The 26,046-nt window shown below is 36.4% G+C and overlaps 1 protein-coding gene and 1 non-coding gene across 2 annotated transcripts; both read right to left on the reverse strand.

Moving 5' to 3' along the window:
• Nucleotides 1–5,444: 5,444 nt before the first annotated feature.
• Nucleotides 5,445–6,389, reverse strand: Or6c6b (olfactory receptor family 6 subfamily C member 6B). The gene has a single exon (NM_001000076.1). The coding sequence runs from the start codon at nt 6,387–6,389 to the stop codon at nt 5,445–5,447; it is 945 nt and encodes a 314-aa protein (NP_001000076.1).
• Nucleotides 6,390–15,203: 8,814 nt separating this feature from the next.
• On the reverse strand, nt 15,204–15,340 carry LOC120093980 (small nucleolar RNA SNORA17). The gene has a single exon (XR_015626255.1). It is a non-coding gene; the product is annotated as a small nucleolar RNA SNORA17 (small nucleolar RNA).
• Between the last annotated feature and the right edge of the window lie 10,706 nt (nt 15,341–26,046).

Raw genomic sequence — 26,046 nt, forward strand, 5'->3', positions numbered from 1 at the left:
CAACAATGCCAAGCAACAAGATCTTCCAGGAACTAAGCCACTACCTAAAGACTATACATGGACTGACCCTGGACTCTGACCTCATAGGTAACAATGAAAAGCCTAGTAAGATCACCAGTGGAAGGGGAAGCCCTTGGTCCTGCTAAGACTGAACCCCCAGTGAACGTGATTGTTGGGGGAGGGCGGCAATGGGGGGAGGATGTGGAGGGGAACACCCATAAAGAAGGGGAGGGGGCGGGGTTAGGGGGATGTTTCCCCGGTAACCGGGAAATGGAATAACACTTGAAATGTAAATAAGAAATACTCAAGGTAATAAAAAATTGAAAATAAAAGAAAAAGAAAAAAAGAAAAAAGAAATGCAGGCATGGGAGATAGTGCAGACACTGATTGTGTGGCCAATCAACACTGGCCCAACTGGAGATCCATCACATGGACATATACCAATTCCAAACACTATTGATAATATGTTAATGCTTGTAGACAGGGCATGTTGGTCTCTGAGAGGCTCCACTCAGCAGCTGACTCAGACAGATACAGAAACTCACAGCCAAATAATGGATTGAGCTTGGGAACTCTTACAGAAGAATAGGAGAAAAGATCGTAGGCTCCAAATGGGAAAGGAAGTCCACAGAAAGACCAACAGAGTCAACTAATCTAGTTAGACCCTTGGGGGTCTTGAGAGTATGAACCACCAACAAAGAACATGTATGATCCCAACAAAGAACATGTATGATCCAGACCTAGGCTTCTGTCTTCATGTATAGCCTATGTGCTGCTTGTCCTTCATGTGGGTCCCTAAAACTTAAACAGGGGCTATCCATAAAGCTGTTGCTGGTACATGGGATATATTCAGGCTGGGATGCCTTGTCTGGCCTCAGTGGAAGAGGAAGCTCCTAGCCTATCACTTAAAGAGCGAGAGTGTGGGGATAACCAGGGGAAGCCCATTTGTTCAAATGAGAAGGGGGGAGATAAGGAGGATTATGTATGTATTTGGGCTAGGGAGGGGGCAATGAGTGGGATATAAAGTGAATCGGTAAAACATAAATAAAAAGATGTTTCTTTATTTCCACAAAATTGTATGAAATGACAGAGTGTTTGCATTACTAGATGATGTTATTTGGAACTTTTGAAGTTACCACATTGTAACCATTTTACATTATTGTGCAAGAATAAAAAATATATAGTGGATGTTTTTGTTCACCAGTCTGTAAATTTTGAACCATAACAGTAATAGAGTAATAGTTCCCTTGTAGGCTTATGAGATTTCAGTGAGACATACAAACTGAGAAATAAAATGTATGTCTACTACAGAAAAAAAAATAAAAAACTAAACCTAAAAACCTTTGTATGAGTTCCTTTTGTCCTCTAGAAAGATTAAAGGTAAAATAACAAATAAACTTAGTAAAAACAAAAAATGTTATAATGATACAAGTCCCCCAGATACAAGACCTTCTCAGCTCAGTTCTAAAGCCTTAGACACAGTCTAGCCATTTATCTCACACTATAAAGAGAGTGAAATGTGAAATTCCAATTACTGGAAATTACGAGACAAGGGAGATAGTTCTGCTTATACTATAAGATCAGTTTATAAATAAATAATCCAAATCCATATGCTAAATATTTAGTTAAAATCCTTCAACAAAATAAAATCTATTTTTTTCTTTCTCTGCCTTATAAGAGGAAATATACAGATATCTATCAGTGAAATAAAAGCTTTCTCTTCTTGGAATAGTTATTACAGTAACCTGGCCCTCAGAAAACCTTGATTCTGACCAAAATGGGCTCAATCTTGAAGGTAGACAGGAGATAGAGAGGAGGGGGAAACACCATATTTCATTCACCTATTGGCTAAGTAGGTGTCTTAAAAATTAAAAATCAAATGGGATGATAGGTACAAGATATAGCATATCTCATTATTCAATGGAGAGTACCTACAATATTATGTACAAGAGTAATCTCTCTAGATTAAAGAGTTAATACTGATGTGTCCATCTTGCTCACACTTACAATGGCTTCTCCAGTAGGAAAAAAATCCAGATACAGAATATTCTTCAAAGCACAAGGTGCATATAGAATATATACTGATTATGTTTCAGACATTTCAACTAAGAAAAATTACATATGAGAACTTGGAATTTCACAAAGAAATGAAAAATGCATGAGGTAATAGATACATGGTTTGATTATTTGACAATATGTGCATGTATTTAATATCACATTTGTACTCAAAACATAAAATACTATTCACCAATTAAAAGCAAATCAAAAATATTTTAAATTTTTCAGCAAATTCTTTTACTAGTTTGTGTGGAGATTATTGAAATGATAGGTTCAGTTCCATACTCTTCTGAATAACAGATCCTGTCATATTTTGATCTTTCAGCCTCTCTTGTCTTGTTGATTTCCCCTTCATTAACACATTAAATGAGCTGTGACACAAGAATCTATGTGACTTTAGATATTCAGGTATTATCTTTACTGAGTGCTACATAGTTCCAATAGAGTCACTGAACAACTCTGTGGCTATGTTTGTTCTATGTAATATACAGAGAATCTAGGGCAGAAATGTATGTTTAATATCTACTGAGTGTCTGCTAAGGTGAGGAGGGGTGGAATGTGTGGTACAGGGATGCAAAGTGCATGCACACCCATGTATAGAAGTCAGAGGAAAACTCCTGGGGAAAGTTCTCACTGTGGCTTCTTAGAATCAAATTCAAGTACTCACCCTAGCATGGAAAGTGTTTGTACTACTAAATCATCCTGACACATCTCGAGATAAGTACTTAAAAGCTTTCTGAACTATTTCTTATGCTCACTTTGCAATGCATAATATACAGAGTTATTTAGTTAAATTGTAAAATTTGTACAAGCATGTACCTTTATCTTCTTTCATCTAATGTATTTTTATTAATTATTTATATTTTGAAATTATATTTGCAGTTCTCTTTTCTTCCTTCCAGGCATTCTCTTATACCTCTCCTTGATCTCTTTCAAATTCTTCTTTTTTCTTATACATTAATCGTTGATATATTTGTATGTTTTTTTTTCAGCATGATTATGTTCTCTTGATGCTGTGAGCCTCCTGATCTGGAGCAGGTTGAAAGGAGAAACAGAGTACAACGCTGATATGGCATTAAAGACAGATGTTCTCCAAACACTCTAGCTCTCTAACCATACTGAATGATAATGTTAACTTCTAAAAAGTCCTAAAAACAGTCTTTCTCATTCTCAATGTTAAAAGCCACCAGTTTGAGTGATTAACACCTGTAGCCTAACAACAGGCAGGGATTATGTAGCCTTTGCTCTATCTCAGCAGAAACTGCACAGATTTAACTTTCAATCTCCTAGTTGAATTTGCAGGAAAAAAAACTTGAAAAGTGAATTAAGCATTTATTTCTAAGTTGTAAAAAGTTACCTATGAAGCTCTGCAAGAAGAAGATTCAAAAACAGACAGATCTGAAGTGGGGCAAGGGACATTTGCTCACTCCTTCTTTGTCCTCAGCACTTATACATCTGTCAGAATACATTATTACATGTTAAAAAGTTCATCACAAATTTACACATAAATTCAAATCATAAATTGAAATAGAAGTTTACAACAGAGTAAGTTTACATGTATATCTATTAGTAGTAATTATCTAGCTAAACATTTATCACCTATCATAGCTCCACTAAGTTATTAGTGAAGTTTTATATAGATAAAACCACTCAATATTTTATCTTCTCTCTCAGTACCTATTAAAAATTGTTAGTTTCCTTTTTACGACCTTTGGTTAATTGTTTTACAATCTCTTGGAATCTGCTCTGTGTGTTGTAAGTCTGTTTACTCTCAGAAGCAATTAACTAGTGACACATGAAAGACTGCTTGCAGTTTTGACTACAAGAAGGGACCTAATGACAATCCCACTATAAAAAAGCTTAATAAATACTAATATACCTTTAGGAATTCTTTTGGGACCATCATAAAAAATTGAGAAGCCAATTATTTTATATATGGGATCACTACAAGACAATAGATCTCATAGATATGCAGAGATCTACTCAAAACACTGGGCTAATATACAGTGGTTGTTATACAGTATTAGGAAAAACATATTAATAGCAGGAATATTTCCTAAAATAATTTTATCCCGGGCTTTGTCAATAGGAGCAAATCTGTTATGGATTCCTCTTTTATTAACCTGAGGCTGACAATCTCAGGAAGATTACCTGTTAGTTATTAGATTTTTCTATGATGATGGTTCCTGACATCTTGAAATAATTTTTCTTGAAATTCCACAAATATCACCCATCTGCCCCTCTGTTAAAATAATTATTAAAATTAGAATCTTTTCTCCTGCATTAGTGTTGCAATCGTAGGACTGCATGACATCTGCAGGATATTTTCATCTCAGTCATGAAAGCATCTCACTCACTAAGCTCTATCCCATCTCACATTGCCGATAGCTACTCTCTGAGCCTGTCAGCAATCTCTCTATTCATTTAGTTCCCAAAATGAGTTGTTACCATGTCAGTTTCACACAGTGATCGCTTGTCTCACATCTCTTTAACTATGTAATCTTCTCACATTCCCAGCATCCACTCCCGGGTCCTAGCAGAGGCTATCCTCTGGTAACTCTCGCTGCTCTGTTTACTTTCTCAGAATCCACCTCCTAATGGTTATTTTGTAAACTCCCAACAACCCATTACAGTCAAGACTCAATAAGCTATAATTTAGGAATCGGATTTATATGTTAAATTTTCAATTCAAAATACATCCACACTATAAACTCACAACAAATTGATAATGATATAAACCACCCACCTAGATAAAAAAAATTGACCTATAGAAATATATCCCTTAAGAAACATTCATATACAGGATGTTTTCTTTAAGTTTATGTGTGCTTTACAGACATTTAAGACTACTGAGATGAAAGTAATGCATTTCTCCAAATGAGTAGAATTATTATATATATATATATATTGCATTGATGTTCAATCAAATAACAAATCACACAAAAAATTGCTACTATACAATGTTTATTTTATTCAATGTAATGATTTCTGGAAATGAGTATGTAATAAAAAATAACATATACACATAGAAAGGAATTGAAGGAAGTAAGTTATTGTAGAGTGCAACCTTTCCTGAGAAAGTAGAGTGTAAGGTTGAATGGAGTTACAGGGTTCTTCAGAAAAACATCCTGTATATGAAATAACTGCTGACATAGGAAATCAAACATATGAACGAGAGTTTCATTTTTAACGTATGGTTGAAGTTAACAAATGCATTTCTTTCCTCCTATTACTTCCAAGCCGTCTCATATACCCATTCTTGTTCTCTTACAAATTTACATGTTTTTATATTAACTGTTGACATATATGTATTTTTTAACCTCAGCATGATTTTGTTCTCTTGAAAATCTTTTTCCTTGAAATTCCACAAACATTACCCATCTGTTTTAAACTTTGTGTTTTGAAAAGCTCAAAGTCTTCTGTAATATATCCCAGAAGACTTCTTTCACCTGCTGGTTTCTTAGTGTATAAATGAAGGGGTTCAGGAGAGGGACAATTGAAGTATACAGCAAAGCTACACCTTTAGACACAGTCACTCTCTCTCTTGCAGATGGTTTAATATACATGAAAATGCAACTACCATACGTTATGGAGACAACAATCATGTGGGAAGTGCAGGTAGAGAATGCTTTGGTTCTTTGCTGTGCAGAAGGGAAATTTATAATAGTCTTAATGATCAAAGAGTAAGATAGACTCACTAGTACCAGTGTAACTACAAGTGTCACCACTGCTAAGACAAAGGACATCATTTCTAGGACACGAGTGTCTGTGCAAGAGATCTGCAAAATAGGAGAAGTTTCACACATAAAATGATCAATTATTCTAGAATCACAGAAATCCAGCTTCAGACCCATTGCCAATGGGGGAAAGATGATCAAGAACCCAGTCACCCATGAGCTAAAGACAAGTTGATGACACACTCTGCTGTTCATGATGATAGGGTAGTGTAATGGTCTGCAGATGGCAACATATCGGTCATAGGACATGGCAGTCAGGAGATAAAATTCTGTGACTCCCAGCAAAAGAATGAAAAACAACTGAGATGCACAATTATTATAGGAAATAGTTTTGTCTCCAGTCACAATGGTTGTCAAGAATCTTGGAATACACACTGTTGTGAACATGATTTCCAACAAGGAGAAATTACGAAGAAAGAAATACATTGGAGTTTTGAGGCGAGGGTCCAGCAGGGTGAGGAGCACAATGATTAAGTTCCCCACCAGACTCATCATGTAATTAAGAAAGAGAAACAGAAAAACCACAATTTGCAATTGTGGGTCATCTGTCAATCCCAAAAGAATGAAGTCAAGTTCCATTGACTGATTTTTCATCCTCATTTGTGAGCCTTAGCAAACAAACATAGGAAACTAAAAACAAAACATTTTATGTTCATTAGTGTTGTTTTGTTTTGTTATTTATTTATATCCCAAATGCTGCCCTCCTCTAGTCCCCTGAAATTTTGGGCTCGAAAACATTTGGAAACTGATTTTATGTTATTGATCCTTTAGGAGAATTGTTGTCAAATCAGTTTTCAAATGTTTTCTAGCCCGAAATTTCAGGTGACATAATTATATGCCATAGGTTAATTATAAACTTGCCCTAGTCTGTCTTTTCTTAACATTCTTCTCATAATCCACCCCTCCACCCCTGTGTACCCCCCAAAAAGCAGAATAATGTCATTTTTCATTAATTTGCAAATGCAAGTTAGCACATTCAATTCCATATAGCCTCTTCTGAAGGGTAGGGGCTTCTGAACCTCCTTCTTGAGACTCTGATGTAGCCTAGACAACTGTGCCCCTGGTTCTTGCTTATTTGTGGATTAAATTTTTTTTGAAATTATAGTTTAATTATAATATTTATTTCTTCCTTTTTCTGTCTCCCACCTTTCCCATATACCCAGTTTTCTAGGTTTCTTCCTGATTCATAGCTTTTTTTCTTTTTAAAACATGAATTTGCATATATTCCTAAATACATAAGTACAACCTTCTCAGGCTGTTTAGTGTTACTGTGTATGGCTTCAGGGCAGACAGTTTAGTATCGAATAACCAGTTGGTGCTCTGTTCCCTTTAAATGAGTTTACTAGCACACCGTCTTTCCAATTTTTTTCCTTTTCAATTTATCTTATCAATATTTTTCCATATGCTATTTTATACACCTATTCAGAAAAAACACCAGTGCTGTAGGAACATAATAGAATTTTATAAATATCAGTATTAGTGAATAATTTTAAGATTGAATTCTTAAGATGTTCAGGCTTTCATTGCTGAGAACTTACAAGCTTTCATCAAGTGAACATTATTACTATTTTCCTGTTATCCATAATGCTCATATTTGAAAAGATGCCTAGATATTAGTCATTTCTGAGTGATTTAGGCTTAATAGATTTAGAATTACGGTATTACCAATTCACAAGAATTCTTTAGTATAGCATTTTATACTACTTGATAAAATAGTGATAGAGAACCAAATGTAGGTGTAATAGTATAAATATAAAAATTAATCAGTTAAAACACAATCTTAAAATATCTACCATTTAGAACATATTGTAAAGTAAAAATTCAATTTTCCAAACAAAATTCCCTTAATTGGATTTACTGTGCATTTGCCTTAGTTTCATATTATAAAATTAATGTAAAATTTGCCTGGACATTTCACATTCTAAATTTTCACATTATAAAAATAACTTAAAGTCAAAATGGACTCACATTTTTTGTCAGTTAACCATGCTGTTTGTTAAATATAATTTCAACTGTATGGGTGATCATTTTTGTATTTTCCTATTTTGTAGAAAAATTCATTACTAACCTTTTTTTGTAAGGAAAAAACCACAGTGCATGGTATACTTCAATAAAGAATTTCAACATTCCTTCTAATTCACATTTACTGTGGAATCTTGAGATTATGGCTTTAATTTTAACAATTGTCATCCAATGGGCTGAATTTTGTAAAATTTAGTTCTTCGTGTTGAGATTGCTGTCTTTCCAGTTCTACAATTAGATGCTGTTCTTAAAGATGATGTAAAAATCAGGGTTAATAAGAAGAATATGAATTCATTACTGAAACATACACAAATCTTAGATCAAAGAGATTACTCATAGCCAGCTTTGCACTCATAAATGTTCTAGTTCCATTGCTTCCTACTTCCAGGGGGATCTTATGGGACTTAAGGTGGCAGACTCTTCTCTGGGGATCACTGCTACAAATTACTCATTACATATAACAAAAGGTACCATGGTGTGTATCAAAGCTTTAGAAAAAAGCATCCCAGAGGACTGTCATAAATGACTTAGAAAAATCAGAAAAATTCTTATCAGAAGCATCCATCATAGTTCACTGCAGTTGCTATATATTTTCAAAATTAGTTCCCTGTTGGGTTTTATGGTTTATAAACACATTCAATGCTTCCGTAGATTATTTAATACTTTTGGAGTTTTTTTTTTATTTATTGTTTGTTTTGTTTTGTTTCATTTTTACTTTGGAATAATCTTATTTTTGTTCCTGTATCATGTTTTTCAAATCATCATTAAGAACAACGTCATTGGGTTAAGAGTACTGTTTGTTCTTCCAGAAGAACTGTATTTGAATTTAACACCCATATGATTATACATATGAGATATAACTCCAATCCCAATAAGTATAACACCAACTTCTGGTCTCTACAAGCACTATATATGTAGTATTGAGACATACATGCCAGGAAAATACCCATACACAGAAAAAGTAAAAGAAAAAAATTAAATAAATAGACAAATGTCATGTTGACCTCCAACTTTTTATCCAAGATTTTAAAAATATCAGGTATTAATTTATATGATTCACTTAAAATTGATTTTTGTTGTGGTATAAACCAAGTATATATTAACTTTCATTGTGTATATCCACTTTTATGTTTAATGTCAATGTTAACAGAAGTAATAATCTATGGACAAAAAATGAATATTCAGAGAAAAGTTTAACAGATGTATTATATTCATTAAACAAACCAATAGTAGTTACTTTCCCCTGGTGCCTATGACTTCATCTGCCACAAGAGTTTGTCTGAACTCACAAAACTAGTTTCAAAGAATGCCTCTGCCCATCTCATTGAGTGTTTACTAAACTCAATAAAAGGTTGGTTGTACCCATAATAATCCATGCTACTATTGCTATTGCTAGTATACCTTGCTTGGCACTTCTATAATGTAGCATACACGTTCAATAGCTGAGTAGAAATGTGCACTATCACTCTTCCTAACAGTTTTCACAGTTCCTTACATCATTAATAAAGATGTTTAACGGGGTGGAAATGTTTCAGGGCCAGCACAGATTGAATTATGTACTTTCTGAAAACAAACTGTGCTTTGTCTTGAGCAATAGATCTTACAATTTAGTTTTAACATGAAACAAAAAAATAATGATATTAGTTTTTATCATGTCAGGAATTCTCAAGGGAACTTTTTGCCAATCACTTATAGGGAACAATTTACTTAAAGCACTGGAATGCTCATTTAACTAGGATGTGGCTTCCTGGAGCATTTTTCCATCCTTACAAAGCATTTTTGCTCATTCTTTAAACAGTGTCTTAACATTTACAGACATAAGCTGTCATTGCATCTCCTTAAATACACTTGTATATATCATCAATGCCTTACACAGCTATCCTACTATACATCGTATGTGCTTTCTACATCTGTTGTAGAGTGCATCATTCATCCATGCCTTTTACAGCTGTTCTACTGCTCATCCTCTGTGCCTTACACAGCTGTCCTAGTGTGCATCATCCATGCCTTGCACAGGTGTCCTACTCTGCAACAATAGTGCCTTACACAGCTGTAATCCATATTGCCCTAAACACATTTGAGTCATAAAATATAAAGAAGTAAAGTTTATTTTCACCTGTAGGTTTCATACACATTGGATAGCTGTCAGTACTGTTCTTTTCACACCACTGGTGGACAGTTTAATTTCTAGTCCTACCAAGCTGTGAACCCTGTAAGCTATAACAATTAGAACCTTAGCAAGATATGTTCATTTATGCAACAGCCTCATAATGTCATGGAAATAACCAAACACTTTCTAATTGGATTTAAATCATGTTCCATCATACCCAGTACTGCTTTACCTGTCAAGAATCTCTCGTTAGAATTTCAAGGAAGAAATGAGTACTATAATTCTGCTAAATCAGTATAGTACCAAATTTACTCGTAGTGAGATCATAATAAGCATAGATAAATTCTCATCAAAGAAACTTCATTTGCAAGAGATAGTGGTCAACACAGACAACCACAACTGGTCAAGATGCAGATAATAGAAGACTGCCATTCTTATTTTAACAGAAAATATGAATGACATACTATCTTTCCAAGGCTTAGAGATTATTGTGGAAGACAGGGAGGGAAGATTGTAAGAGCCAGAGGCGTTGGCTGACTATAAGGAAAAATATGAAGATATGGATCCTGGTGTATTAGTTACCTTAGATTGCAGGCTATACAACTAAGCACATTTTCACTACAAAAATAAAAAAGAAGACAAAAAGATGCATGTGCATGTGCTCACATGCTCATGTGTATTTGTGTATGTATGTATATGTATGCATGTTTGTGTATATGTGTGTATATATGTAAATGTGTAAGTATGTGTGTATATGTGTGTGTATGTATGTAAGTGTATGTGCGTGTGTGTGTGCTTGTGTGTAAGCAGAAATGGAAGTCATGGGAGGGGTGAATATAATCAAAATATGTTGCATGTAATCCTCAAAGAAAGCTTAAGAATGAAAAAAGCAACTAAAATACATTAAATTACTTTATAACTGTTGGGTGTTTCTATTGCACCTACAATACACCTGCACATTTGAAACATAGTGCTTGAGAAGTACAGGATAAGAGAAAGAGTAAGAATCCAAGTTGATTTGTAGGTACTGTTTCTGGGGAACATCCCATATCATTTTCCAAATACCGAGTCACTCACACTAAATTCCAGGAGCTGCATGGAACTGAGACATCAGTGGCTGAATATTTCAGAAAGCTCGAATGTGCTCCTCAGTCTTAGATTGAAGTTATATTTAATACTTTTATCTATCTTTTTTCTTTTTCTTCTTCTTCCTCTGTCTGAAACAAGCAGTTTTTTGGTCTGATGCTAGAAAGAACTATAAAGAATATATAGCATAGTTATACATCCTTTATGTATATCATAGATCAGTTTCAAATCAGAATTGTGACAATGGATAAAAACATCCTGGATTTGACTCAAATGCTTATCTAAAATCTCTCTTACAAAATGTAGTTGAAAAAATGATTTCCCTTAGACAGTTTAAAAGCTGAAAATGATGTAAATATAGTATTTGTATAGGAAATAATTAAAATCAATTTAAAATCTATCCTACTGAAAATATATTTGTTTATATATTTTTATTATCATTTACCTTCCTTCAATTCCTCCTAGAATCTCTCCACCTCAATTGCCATCTAAATCCACTGCCAATTCCAGGTGGTCAGTCCTGAAACCATGCATACAAACAATGTTATACATCCTTAAAGGCATTGAAAAAATCAAATAAAAACAATGTTTATTTTAGAGATTCATCTGGGACTGGCCAGATTGTTGTCTCACTCTAACTTGGGATTTTAGAGAACAGACCCTTCAGGCCTTTTTGAAGTCCTTTTATGGGGGAGAAGCAAAGGTTTATCATTGTAACTGTGTTTATAGTTGCAAGAGAATTGGCTGTTAAGGATTGGTAAAAAAAAAAAAATAGAGTGAAAGAAGAAGGCAAGCGTACACATCATGTAAATGAGGTCAAATACTAACAAAATAAGTTGAAATGGATGGGAAAACTTCCAATGAACATGGATTAGTAGAACTGGTGTTTTGGGAACAGTTATATTGCCAAAAGCAGTCTACTGATCTGTACAATCCCCTTCAAAATCCAAATAACATTCTTTGCAGACTTATAAACCGACAAACCCATATACCAAATTAAAATAATAAAAGATTCCAAACTAGGGTAGAGTAGGGACTCTATCCTCCCTCAATTGTTCTACAAAGTCACAATTATAATACATAAATACACACACACACACACACACACACAATTGCATATAGGATTATACTAAACATACTATAAACATGTACCCAGATTTTAGTGATAGACATTTGAATTGTGTCCCATCTTTTTTTGGAAGATGGCAAGTTTTTTTTATATATCTATGGTTTTGCACATGTGGATATAATTTTTAAAAGATTTATTTATTTATTATATATAAGTACACTCTAGTTGTCTTTAGACACACCAGAAGAGGGCATCAGATCTCACTACAAATATTTGTGTGCCACCATGTGGTTACTGGGATTTGAAATCAAGACCTCTGGAAGAGCAGTCAGTACTCTAAACTGCTGAGCCAGCTCACACAAAACATTATACACACAGAATTTTCAGGGTAGGACTATACACATCATAAATTACATAAAAATTATCTGTTTGTATAGCTGGTGGACTATTGTGGTTAAAATAAAGTGTTTTCCAAATCTGGATTGATTTATAAAAGAATGATTTACTAGTCATGGATAGTCTGCAATTACCTTGCTGTAACTGAAACTGAGAGGACTTCTTGAATTAAACGATACCCACATATCTACTTTCCCACAGGTTATTCATATTTTAAAAGAAAGGTAAGCTAGAACAGAAATGGAAGGACCATGGAACATGCGGCATGCAAGGTGAAAGAAGAATCTCTTGGAAAATGGATAGGCGGAATGGGACTAGAAGATAATGGAATGAAATAAGAACTGGAGGGGTATGAATGAGATTCAGGAATAATAAACAAACACACATATACACACACATGCACACACACATATATGTGAACACACACACATATGTACACACACATGTGCACACACACATGTGCACACACACAAAACCTTCATGATGAAACCTATTGTTCAGTAAGAGAAAAAAATTAAAGTTTTCTTATTAATGTCCAGAAATAATACTTAATATTAAAAAGACAAAAGCAATGGATGAATAAGGAAAACAAATAATAAAATATATTCAATATCTCTTTTGGAAAAGAGATTGCCTTTGAAGGACTTTCGATATTCAAACCATGACTCTAAAGAAATACTGCTTCTGAGTTTCTATGCTCAGATAGTCTTGTCATTTTTTAAAACCTTTTTATAAGTTCCTTTTGAACATAATATCATGCACCCCGATCCCACTCATCTTCCCCTCCCCTTTCATCTGCCGTCTAACTCTGCCATGTTCCTTTAAACCAAAGAAAACAAACTCGCTTTGTGGAAGCTGTAGTGTGTCACACTATGTCCCATGGAACGGCCTTTTGTCTATACATTTTTTCTTGCAAATGTTAATTGCAGTCACTTGTTAGTCTGGCATGAGGTCTCTGATTTGTGCTATTCTATCAATACTTGAAATTCACTGAGACTTCTCTCAGACACCCTGTTGGTACTTTGTGTCATGGAGATCCTGCAGTTTTGGATCTGTAGGATTAGCTTCTTCATGCACTTCAGAAGTTCACCATGGAATAGATATTTGGTTGGATCAACTCAAAGTCCTGGATCTGGGCCTGAGAGGTATCTGAGCTGGTCTCTCCCACTCTCATACCGTCAGGGCAGCTTACTCACTACCTCGCCATCGGGAACTGTGCTATCATGCCTCACAAGCAAGGGGCAGGGCTCTCTCTCCCAAGCATTGGAGAAGGTGAGGGACATGACTAGTTCTCCCACTCTCATGACCCTGAGGCCAACTTCACTGTCTGCTATAAATGGTGAAGGATGAGGCAGAGGAGTGCCAGTACCCAACAGACAAGAAGAAGGACCAGCTCTCCCACATCCACACACGTAGTGCAGTTTTTGCCTACTACCCAGCCATCAGGGTCAGTTCTATTGTGCTGCCCAGGTGAGTTAAGGGCCTGCTCTCCAGAGTTCTAGAGCAGATAAGGAGCAGGGACAGATCTTCCCACCAATGGTGGCAAGTGCAAATGCAATGGGGAGGGGAATCTTTCACCCATTGATGGCACAAATAAGACAAGGGGAAGGACCATCTTTTCCATATTCACACACATGTTGACTCACCCACAACACTCCCACAAAAGGCAAGATCTACTGTGCTTCCCAGGTGAGGTGCAGAGCCCGCTCTCCCATGTGCTGCAGCAGGTGAGGTACAGGGTCAACTCTTCTGCTCTGATGACTCCTGGGCCAGCTCTCCTTCCTATTGTAGGTGGCAATAAGCAAAAGAGGCAGGAAGGTGTTTCTCCCTCGTCCACCCCACTGCTCAGATGTGTGGTAGGACCAGCACTCTCACACTCATATCCTCAGAGGCTGGCTCACCTGCAACTCTTGAAATAGGCTTTCAGGGGCTCTCCTGAGTATTGCAGCTTGCTAAGGGCAGGGTCAGCTCTCCCTTGATACCTAGGTGAAAATCGTTACCAGTTATGCCCCCAGGCATTGACATATCCATATGTGGCAGCCCAGACCCTGTAAATCCACCTGACATTTGGTAATAACAGACCCCTGCTGCTGTAGAGCCATGGGTCCAGATGTGGCCAATCGTAGCAGCACAAAACAGTACCCTACCATAGCCCCAGGTGGTATAACTGTCTACTCACATCAGGCTGCTCCACGACCCTTGAGTCTCCAGTTCTATCTGTCTTTACAGTGCCCATACCCCTTTTGTTTCTCTTTCTTTTCCTTTTCTTCATCACTTTCTTCATCCTCTTAGTGGTACTCAGGGTCTCTGAGTTTCTGGGGTCATCTCAGGAGTGGTCTCAGAATTACTGAGCATTGTTTGAGCATTATGCATTGTGCCACCCAGCAGAGGTCATCTTGTGCATGGTCTGCACCCCACTATTACCCCGGCCTTCAAAGTGGTCAATTGGTTGTCTGTCTTAGGATAGCTTTCTGCCCAGGCCCCATGGTGCCAGTCCAGTGGTCATCTTAGTCTTGCTCCTCTCCTGGCCTGCCATGCAAGTGTCTTCTCTCTTGGGCTCACTCTCATAGGGAATTCTCGGTCTCAGATGGGATTCTTCTATACTTCACCTTGTTCCTGGTACTGGGAACTGTGGGTCCTGCCTGGTGGTCAACTCAGGCTAGTCCTCTGTCCGAGCCCCCTAGTGCTGGGCTAGTTGTTGTCTCATGCTCACTTATTTTCAGGGAATGTTAGGCTATTAATCATTTAGATATTCATAGACCAAAACACTACACTGAGTGTAGAAGTAACCTCTCTCATCTCTGCCACCTACTGATGCACATGTGACACAGCAGCCACACCTGCAACACTAGTAGGGGCAGGCAGAAAATATAAAAAAATTAAACATACAATAAGCTAAACTCGTACTGTGTGAGCACTAGACACACACACACACACACACACAAATGCACACATTATATATAAGTATTACATATATATTTAAATCAAAAATTGGTATATGTGTATACACATGCATTAATCAATCTATCACTCATCTACCATCTATTAATATATCTCTGTCTCCCTGTCTCTCTAATATATTAGTGAAAATATAGACAAAGTATCACATTGGACATACTACAGAGCATTAAATTGGCTTATAAAAGTAAAGAGACTAGGAGTCAAATGGGAACTATAATGACATTATCTATGTCTTTATATTACTATGTACTATTGTACATACACGTATATCTCATAAATATGTTAGTTAAATTTTAATTTTTAGCTAAAATATTCTATTTGATGCTTTATTTTAAAAATTAGAACACCAGTAATTGGTTTCACAATAGTATTTTCATATAGAATTTACATTTTTTGCTTCTTTCTTTTTGCTTTTGTTGTATGTTCTTTTTTCTTTCATTGAACACACACACACACACACACACACACACACACACATATATATATATATATATATGTATATATATATATATATATATATATATATATGTATATATATATTTAAAATGTTATTTGCTTTCCAGGTTTCCCAGACATAAGCCACCTATCCTGTCCCCTTCCCCTTCTATAAGGGTGTTCCCCTCCACAACCACCCCTCCTCCTGCCCCCCTGATATTCCCTTACACTGGGGGATACAGCCTTGTCAGGACCAAGGGTTTCTCCTTCAATTGGAGCCACAAAAGGGCATCCACTACTACACATGCAACTGAACCCATAAGTCAGTCCATGTATAATCTTTGGGTAGTTGTTTCATCCCTGGGATCTCTGGTTCATTGGCATTGTTTTTCTTATGGGGTTGCAAATCTCTTCAGCACTTTCAATCCTTTCTCTAGTTCCTCCATCAAAGATCCCATTTTCAGTTCAATGATTTGTTGCTGGCATTCACCTCTGTATTTGACATACTCTGGTTGTGCCTCTCAGAAGACAGCTATATCCTGCTCCTGTGAGCATGCACTTCTTAGCTTCATCATTCTTATCTAATTTTGGTGCCTGTATATGTATGGACTGTATATTCATGCAAGGAAGGCTATAAATGTCCATTCCTTCAGTCTCTTCTTGAAACTTTGCCTCCATATCCCCTCCTATGAATCTTTTCATTCCCCCTTGAAGGACTGAAGAATCTACACTTTGGTCATCAATCTTCTTGAGCTTCATGTGGTCTATGGATTGTACCTTGGGTAATTTGAGCTTTTGAGCTAATATACACTTCTCAGTGAGTACATATCATGCATATTTTTCTGTGATTGTGTTACCTTACTCAGGATGACATTTCTAGTTCAATTCAGTTGCCTATAAATTTCAAGAATTCATTGTTTTTGATAGCTGAGTAGTACTCTATTGTGTAGATGTATCACATTTTCAGTATCCATTCCTGTGTTGAAGTGTATTTGGGTTCTTTCTGGCTTCTGTTTATTATAAATCTTATTATAAATAAAGCTGCTATGATCATAGTGGAGCATGTTTCTTTGTTGTATAATGGAGGATCTTTTAGGTATATGCTCAAGAGTGGTATAGCTGGGTCCTCAGGTAGTGCAATGTCCAATGTTCTGAGGAACCTCCAGACTGATTTCCAGAGTGATTGTACCAGCGTGCAATTACAGCAACAATGGAAGACTCTTCCTCTTTCTGCACATCCTTGCTAGCATCTGATATCACCTGAGTTTTTGATCTTACCATGCTGACTGGTGTGATGTGGAATCTCAGGTTTGTTTGATTTGCATTTCCCTGATGACTAAGATGTTGAACATTTATTTAGGTACTTCTCAGACATTCGATATTCCTCAGCTGAGAATTCTTTGTTTCGCTCTGTACTCCATTTTAAATAGGTTTAATTGGCTCTCTGGAGTCTTCAGCTCTTTGTATATTTTGGATATTAGCTCTCTATAAAATGTAGGATTGGTAAAGATCTTTTCCCAATCTGTTGGTTGACAATTTGTCCTAATGACAGAGTCCTTTGCCTTACATAAGAGTTGCAGTTTTATGAGGTCCCATTGGTTGATTCTTAATCTTAGAGCATAAGCCTTTGGTGATCTTTTCAGGAAAATTTCCCAGCGACCATGAGTTAAGGGCTCTTCCCCACATTTTCTTGTGTTAGTTTGAATGTGTCTGGTTTGATGTGAAGGTCCTTGATCCACTTGGACTTAAGCTTTGAACAGGGTGATAAGAATGGATTGATTTGCATTCTTCTACATGCTGACCTCCAGTTGCACCAGCACCATTTGTTGAAAATGCTATCTTTTTTCCATTGGATGGTTTTTAATCCTTTGTCAAAGATCAAGTGGCAATATGTGTGATGGTCCTTTTCTGCATCTTCAATTCTATGCCACTGATCTACCTACAATATAGTACCAATACCATACAATTTTTATGACTATTGCTCTGTAATACTGCTTGAGGTCAGGGATGGTGATTTCCCCCCGAAGTTCTTTTATTATTGAGTACAGTTTTCGCTTTCATGGTTTTTTTTTTTTTTGGTTATTCCAAATGCATTTGCAAATTGCTCTTTCTAACTCTATGAAGAATTGAGTTGGCATTTTGAATAGAGATAACATTGAGTCTGTATACTGTTTTTGGCAAAATGACCACTTTTAATTCTGCCAATCTATGAGCATGGGAGATCTGTCCATTTTCCGAGATCTTCTTCAATTTCCTTCTTCAGTAACTTGACGTTTTTTTCATACAGATCTTTCACTTGCTTGGTTAGGATCACACAAAGGTATTTTATGTGGTCTGAGACAATTATGAAGGGAGTTGTTTTCCCTAATTTCTTTCTAAGCCTGTTTATCCTTTCAGTAGAGAAAGGCTACTGATTTGTTTGAGTTGATTTTATACCCAGCCAGTTTGCTGAAGTTGTTTATCAGGGTTAGTAGTTTTCTGGGGGAAGTTTTGGGGTCACTTAAGTATACTATCATATTATCTTCACATAGTAATATTTTGACTTCTATAATTTGCATTTTTATATTCCTCTCTACTTCATAAACACACCACCTAAATATCTAATCTTCCTTCCCTACTACGCCACTTTTTCCTTTATGTCATATATATTTTTTCAACTCCTGTTTCTTTAAAACCTCTTTTATCACCTCTTGTTTTACCTTATTATTTATATGGTGTAGATGCACATATGAATATGCATAAATATATGTATATATATATGTGTGTGTGTCTAGACATCTGCACAGGTAAAAATTAAAAAGAGATATGCATGAGAATAATCTTTTTCTGCTTTATTTCATTTTATTTTATTTTTTTCTTATCTTGAGTATTTCTTATTTACATTTCGAATATTATTCCCTTTCCCTGTTTCCGGGGAAATATCCCCCTAATCCCTCCCCCTCCACTTCTTTATGGGTGTTCCACTCCCCACCCTTCCATCATTGCCGCCCTCCCCCCAACAAACACGTTCACTGGTGGATGATTGTTTTGATGTGCTCTTGGATTCAGTTTGCCAGAATATTATTGAGTATTTTTACGTCGATATTCATAAGGGAAATTGGTCTGAAGTTCTCTTTCTTTGTCGGGTCTTTGTGTTGTTTAGGTATAAGAGTAATTGTGGCTTCATAGAAGGAATTCGGTAGTGCTCCATCTGTTTCAATTTTGGGGAATAGTTTGGATAGTATTGGTATGAGGTCTTCTATGAAGGTTTGATAGAATTCTGCACTAAACCAGTCTGGACCTGGGCTCTTTTTGGTTGGGAGACCTTTAATGACTGCTTATTTTTCCTTAGCAGATATGGGGTTGTTTAACTGGTTTATCTGTTCCTGATTTAACTTCGGTACCTGGTATCTGTCTAGGAAATTGTCCATTTCCTTCAGATTTTCAAGTTTTGTTGAATATAGACTTTTATAGTAAGGTCTGATGATTTTTTGAATTTCCTCTGAATCTGTAGTTATGTCTCCCTTTTCATTTCTGATTTTGTCAATTTGGACACACTCTCTGTGTCCTCTCGTTACTCTGGCTAAAGGTTTATCTATCTTGTTGATTTTCTCAAAGAATCAACTTTTGGTTCTGTTGATTCTTTCTATGGTCCTTTTTGTTTCTACATGACTGATTTCAGCTCTGAGTTTGATTATTTCCTGTCTTCTATTCCTCCTGTGTGTATTTGCTTCTTTTTGTTCTAGAGCTTTTAGGTGTGCTGTCAAGTTGCTGACATATGCTCTCTCCTGTTTCTTTCTGCAGGCACTCAGAGCTATGAGTTTTCCTCTTAGCACAGCTTTCCTTGTGTCCCATAAGTTTGGGTATGTTGTACCTTCATTTTCATTAAACTCTAAAAAGTCTTTAATTTCTTTCTTTATTTCTTCCTTGACCAGGTTATCGTTGAGTAGAGCATTGTTCAACTTCCACGTATATGTGGGCGTTCTTCCCTTATTGTTATTGAAGACCAGCTTTAGGCCGTCGTGGTCTGATAGCATGCATGGGATTACTTCTATCTTTCTGTACCTGTTGAGGCCCATTTTTTGACCAATTATATGGTCAATTTTGGAGAAAGTACCATGAGGAGCTAAGAAGAATGTATATCCTTTTGCTTTAGGATAGATTGTTTTAAAAATATCTGTTAAGTCCATTTGGTTCATGACTTCTCTTAGTCTGTCTATGTCTCTTATTAATTTCTGTTTCCATGATCTGTCCATTGATGAGAGTGGGGTGTTGAAATCTCCTACTATTATTGTGTGAGGTGCAATGTGTGTTTTGAGCATTAGTAAGGTTTCTTTTACGTATGTAGGTGTCCTTGTATTTGGGGCATACATATTTAGGATTGAGAGTTCATCTTGGTTGATTTTTCCTTTGATGAATATGAAGTGTCCTTCCTTATCTTTTTTGATGACTTTTACTTGAAAATTGATTTTATTTGATATTAGAATGGCTACTCCACCTTGCTTCTTCCGAACATTTGCTTGGAAAGTTGATTTCCAGCCTTTCACTCTGACATAGTGCTGTCTTTGTCTCTGAGGTGTGTTTCCTGTAGGCAGCAGTATGCAGGGTCCTCATTGCGTATCCAGTTTGTTTGTCTATGTCTTTTTATTGGGGAAGTTGAGACCACTGATGTTGAGAGATATTAAGCAATAGTGATTATTGCTTCCTGTTATATTCATATATGGATGTGAGGTTGTGTTTGTGTGCTTTTCTTCTCTTTGTTTTGTTGCCAAGACGATTAGTTTCTTGCTTTTTCTAGGGTGTAGCTTGCCTCCTTATGTTGGGCTTTACCATTTATTATTCTTTGTAGCATTGGATTTGTAGAAAGATATTGTGTAAATTTGGTTTTGTCATGGGATATCTTGGTTTCTCCATCTATGTTAATTGAGAGTTTTGCAGGATACAGTAACCTGGGCTGGCATTTGTGTTCTTTTAGGGTCTGTATGACATCTGTCCAGGATCTTCTGGTTTTCATAGTCTCTGGTGAAAAGTCTGGTGTGATTCTGGTAGGTCTGCCTTTATATGTTACTTGACCTTTTTCCATTTTAATATTCTTTCTTTATTTTGTGCATTTGGTGACTATTATATGATGGGAGGAGTTTCTTTTCTGGTCCAATCTATTTGGAGTTCTGTAGGCTTCTTATATGCTTATGGGTATCTCTTTCTTTAGGTTAGGGAAGTTTTCTTCTATGATTTTGTTGAAGATATTTACTGGTCCTTTAAGCTGGGAGTCTTCACTCTCTTCTATACCTATTATCCTTAGGTTTGATCTTCTCATTGAGTCCTGGATTTCTTGTATGTTTTGGACAAGTAGCTTTTTCTGCTTTACACTATCTTTGACAGTTGTGTTGATGATTTCTATCGAATCTTCTGCTCCTGAGATTCTCTCTCCATCTCTTGTATTCTGTTGGTGAAGCTCGTATCTACAGCTCCTTGTCTCTTCTTTTGGTTTTCTATATCCAGGGTTGTTTCCATGTGTTCTTTCTTGATTGCTTCTATTTCCATTTTTAATTCCTTCAACTGTTTGATTGTGTTTTCCTGGAATTCTTTCAGGGATTTTTGTGATTCCTCTCTATAGGCTTCTACTTGTTTATTTATGTTTTCCTGGAATTCTTTCAGGGATTTTTGTGATTCCTCTCTGTAGGCTTCTACTTTTTTATTTATATTTTCCTGTGTTTCTCTAAGGGAGTTCTTCATGTCTTTCTTGAAGTCCTTCAGCATCATGATCAAATATGATTTTGAAACTAGATCTTGCTTTTCTGGTGTGTTTGGATACTTTGTGTTTGCTTTGGTGGGAGAATTGGGCTCCAATGATGCCATGTAGTCTTGGTTTCTGTTGCTTCGGTTCCTGCGCTTGCCTCTCACCATCAGATTATCTCTAGTGTTACTTTGTTCTGCTATTTCTGACAGTGGCTAGACTGTCCTATAAGCCTGTGTGTCAGGAGTGCTATAGACCTGTTTTCTTGTTTTCTTTCAGCCAGTTATGAGGTCAGAGTGTTATGCTTTCAGGCGTGTAGTTTTTCTTATCTACAGGTCTTCAGCTGTTCCTGTGGGCCTGTGTCTTGAGGTCACCAGGCAGGTCGCTTGCAGCAGAAAAGTTGGTCTTACCTGCGGTCCCAAGGCTCAAGTTTGCTCGTGGGGTGTTGCTTATGAGGTCTCTGCGGCGGCAGCAACCGGGAAGATCTGCGCCGCCCTCTCCGGGAGCTTCCTTTTTCTGCTTTTTATCTGAGCCTGAGTTATTTTATTTAACATAACAGTTTCCAAATAAAGTTATTTTCCTACAAACTTTACTATTTAATTTTTTATTTATGCTTAAATAAAATTTTATTTTGTGAGAGTACCACAAATTCATCTGCTGTTAAACAATGAAGCTAGTTTTATTTTCTTGGTATTTTGAATTGAGCAAAAGTAACATGAATTCTCTAGTACTTCTGTGGTAGTATTTTGAGTCCTTTGGGTGTATGCCTATGAATGGGTCACCTGCTTGATTTAACTTTAGGTTTCTGAGAAAGCTCCATATGGAATTCTATAACAAATGCAACATGTTATGTTCTCACAAGGAGCAAATAGTATTTGCTGATATGTAAAGATATTAAAATGCTATCATTTTTTTAATTTTTCTTTGCCCATGAGATGTACAAATGAATCGAATTAAAATACTACACTTTTTTTTAATCTATATTAACTTGAGTGTTTCTTATTCGCATTTCGATTGCTACTCCCTTTCCCATTTTCCAGAGCAACATCCCCCTAACCCCTCCCCCTCCCCCTCTATATTGGTGTTCCCCTCAATGCTCCCCCCACTAACGCCCTCCCCCCAACAATCACATTCACTCGGGATTCAGTCTTGGCAGGACCAAGGCCTGCCCCTTCAACTGGTGCTCTTACTAGGCTATTCATTGCTACCTATGATGTTGAAGCCGAGGGTCAGTACTTGTATAGTCTTTAGGTAGTGGTGAAGTCCCTGGAAGCTCTGATTTGTTGGCATTGTTGTTCATATGGCGTCTTGAGCCCCTTCAAGCTCTTCTAGTCATTTCTCTGATTACTTCAACGTGGGTCCCGTTCTCAGTTCACTGGTTTGCTGCTGGCTTTCGCCTCTGTATTTGCTGTATTCTGGCTGTGTCTCTCAGGAGAGATCTATATCCGGTTCCTGTCAGCCTGCACTTCTTTGCTTCATCCATCTTTTCTAATTGGGTGGCTTTATAAGTATGGACCACATGTGGGGCAGGCTCTGAATGGATGTTCCTTCTGCATCTGTTCTAAACTTTGCCTCCCTATTCCATGACAAGGGTATTCTTGTTCCCCTTTTAAAGAAGGAGTGAAGCATTCACATTTTCCTTTTGAGTTTCATATGTTCTGTGCATCTAGGGCAATTCAAGCTTTTGGACTAATAGCCACTTATCAATGAGTGCATACCCTGTATGTCTTTCTGTGTTTGTGTTAGCTCACTCAGGATGATATTTTCCAGTTCCATCCATTTGCATATGAATTTCATAAAGTCATTGTTTTTGATAGCTGAGTAATATTCCATTGTGTAGATGTACCACATTTTCTGTATCCATTCCTCTGTGGAAGGGCATCTAGGTTCTTTCCAGCTTCTGGCTATTATAAATAACGCTGCTACGAACATAGTGGAGCATATGTCTTTGTTATATGCTGGGTCATCTTTTGGGTATATGCCTAAGAGAGGTATAGCTGCGTCCTCAAGCAGTTGAATGTCCAATTTTCTGAGGAACCGCCAAAATGATTTCCAGAATGGTTGTACCAGTCTGCAATCACACCAACAATGGAGGAATCTTCCTCTTTGTCCATATCCTCACCAGCATTTGCTGTCACCTGAGTTTTTGTTCTTAGCCATTCTCACTGGTGTGAGGTGAAATCTCAGGGTTGTTTTGATTTGCATTTCCCTTATGACTAAAGATGTTGAACTTAAAATACTACTCTTAACAAAGTATCGTTTGCAGTATAGTTCACTCGGTTTCAACCTATCCTACAGATAATTAGGAATAAATTGTTCCAAGTGTTGAGTCCATGTGTTTATTAGCAAAGTTGTTTGATTGAAGAGAAAGTGCCCTTATTTTATCAGTTCATTGGTTTACAGTTCTTTTATCTTCCTATATTGCTGTGATTTCTAAACAGGTATGTCATGACTGCATTACCTCTCCTGAATTAACCTCTCCTTGCTTCCTTCCTTTCTTCAAACTAGTCTCTCAGGGATTTATAGTGAACAGAAATTAAAGTTGTCTTATTCTTATGGAATATTCATTCTTTACCTTCTGCAGAGAACTTTAAAATATCTGACTAAACATGTTTCCCTAGATTTAAAAAATTATTGTGTTTCAAGACAAAAGTTTTTTGTTTTTTGTTTTTGTTTTTATCATAAATCTACTTTTTTAAAGTCCAGTCATTATCCCCATCCTTGACTGCCCTTCGACCGGTCCTCATCCTATTCTTTCTCTCCTGTCTCCAAGAGGATGTCCCCCTAACCTCCCACCCCCTCACCCCCATCAGGCCTTCCCACTCCTTGGTGTCTCAAGTCTCTCAAGGGTTAGGTGCTTCTTTTCTCACTGAAGACAGACCAGGCAGTTCTCTGCTGTACAATTTTAGGGGGCCTCATAACAGCTAATATAGGCTGCCTGGTTTGTGGGTTAGCAAGACAGAAGGTTTTATAGTGCAGTTCTTAGTCATGTTTCTGTTCATATGGAAGGATTAAGAATACTATATGAATAGGCAGGCATATCTCCATGAGATTAAGTTTAAGGCCAGTTTGGTCTACATAGTGAGTTCCAGGCCAATAAGAGGTACAAAGTAAGACACTCCCAACACACACACACACACACACACACACACACACACACACACACACATTTAAGTCATAATATATATATTATTCTTATATATTCATATATATACATATATAAATCCTTTTATTTTACTTCTATGTGAGACTACTAGAGATCTTTCTTGAAGATGTGCTTAATCTATGTGAGGGAATTTTATGTAGTATATACATATAAGGTAAAAATTGAATAACAAAATTAATCTGAAGAGTGTCATGAAATATATGTCATATTTTAGGAAATATAAAATTACATTTCTAATGGGCATTATACCTTTTTAATATATAGTTATACAATGTAAGAAAGAATATTTGTGTTTATAATAAACTCAGACTTTTTATTTAAAACCTTATTAATGCAAAACGTATTGGAGATTTCCTCCAAATATTATTTATCATTTTTCCTTAGTAGTTACATATTTAATACAATTTCTCAAATAATAATAAGTAGGCTTTTGACTTGCATGTCTGATTATAAATTACTGACAAATATGTATATTGTAAAGAAATATAGCACAGATTATCAAAAATATTATGACATAGAGGGAAAATGTCCATTATTATTTTTCTTATTAACTTGAGTATTTCTTATTTACATTTCTAATGTTATTCCCTTTCCCGGTTTCCAGGCCAACATCCCCCTAGCCCCTCCCCCTCCCCTTCTACATGGGTGTTCCTTTCTCCATCCTCCCCCCATTACTGCCCTCCCCCCAACAATCATGTTCACTGGGGGTTCAGTCTTAGCAGGACCAAGGGCTTCCCCTTCCACTGGTGATCTTAGTTAACTCTTGCCAAGATATCTAGTTCCTGTTATACACCAACAGCAATACCATATAATAATGGAGAAATTATGCCACAGACATTATATTGTTTACTGGGTATTAGTATTAAACAGGTCAGATAGAAGTCATTTAGATAACCCTTTACAACTTCAATAAAGTAAAACTAATAATTTTTTATTTAATCTGAATAGTCAGTCTTCCAGCAGGGAAGCAATGCTATATTTTTGCAAAAAAAACAAAACAAAACAAAACAAAACAAAAAAAAAACCCAACTTCTTTGTGAGTTCCCTTTAATTCTGAAAAAAAATAAGGATGAAACCACAAAGCAAATATTATAAAGTTCCTTTTTAATTAAACTATTGTCTTAGTCAGGTTTTATATTCCTGCAGAAATATCATGACCAAGAAGCAATTTAGGGAGGAAAGGGTTTTTTCAGCTTTCACATTCACGTTGATGTTCATCACTGAAGGAAGTCAGGACTGGAACTCAAGCAGGTCTGGAAGCAGGAGCTGATGCAGAAGCCATGGAGGGAT

This window comes from Rattus norvegicus, chromosome 7, assembly GCF_021556685.1.
Source record: "Rattus norvegicus strain SHRSP/BbbUtx chromosome 7, alternate assembly SHRSP_T2T, whole genome shotgun sequence".
Classification (NCBI taxonomy): Eukaryota; Metazoa; Chordata; class Mammalia; order Rodentia; family Muridae; genus Rattus; species Rattus norvegicus.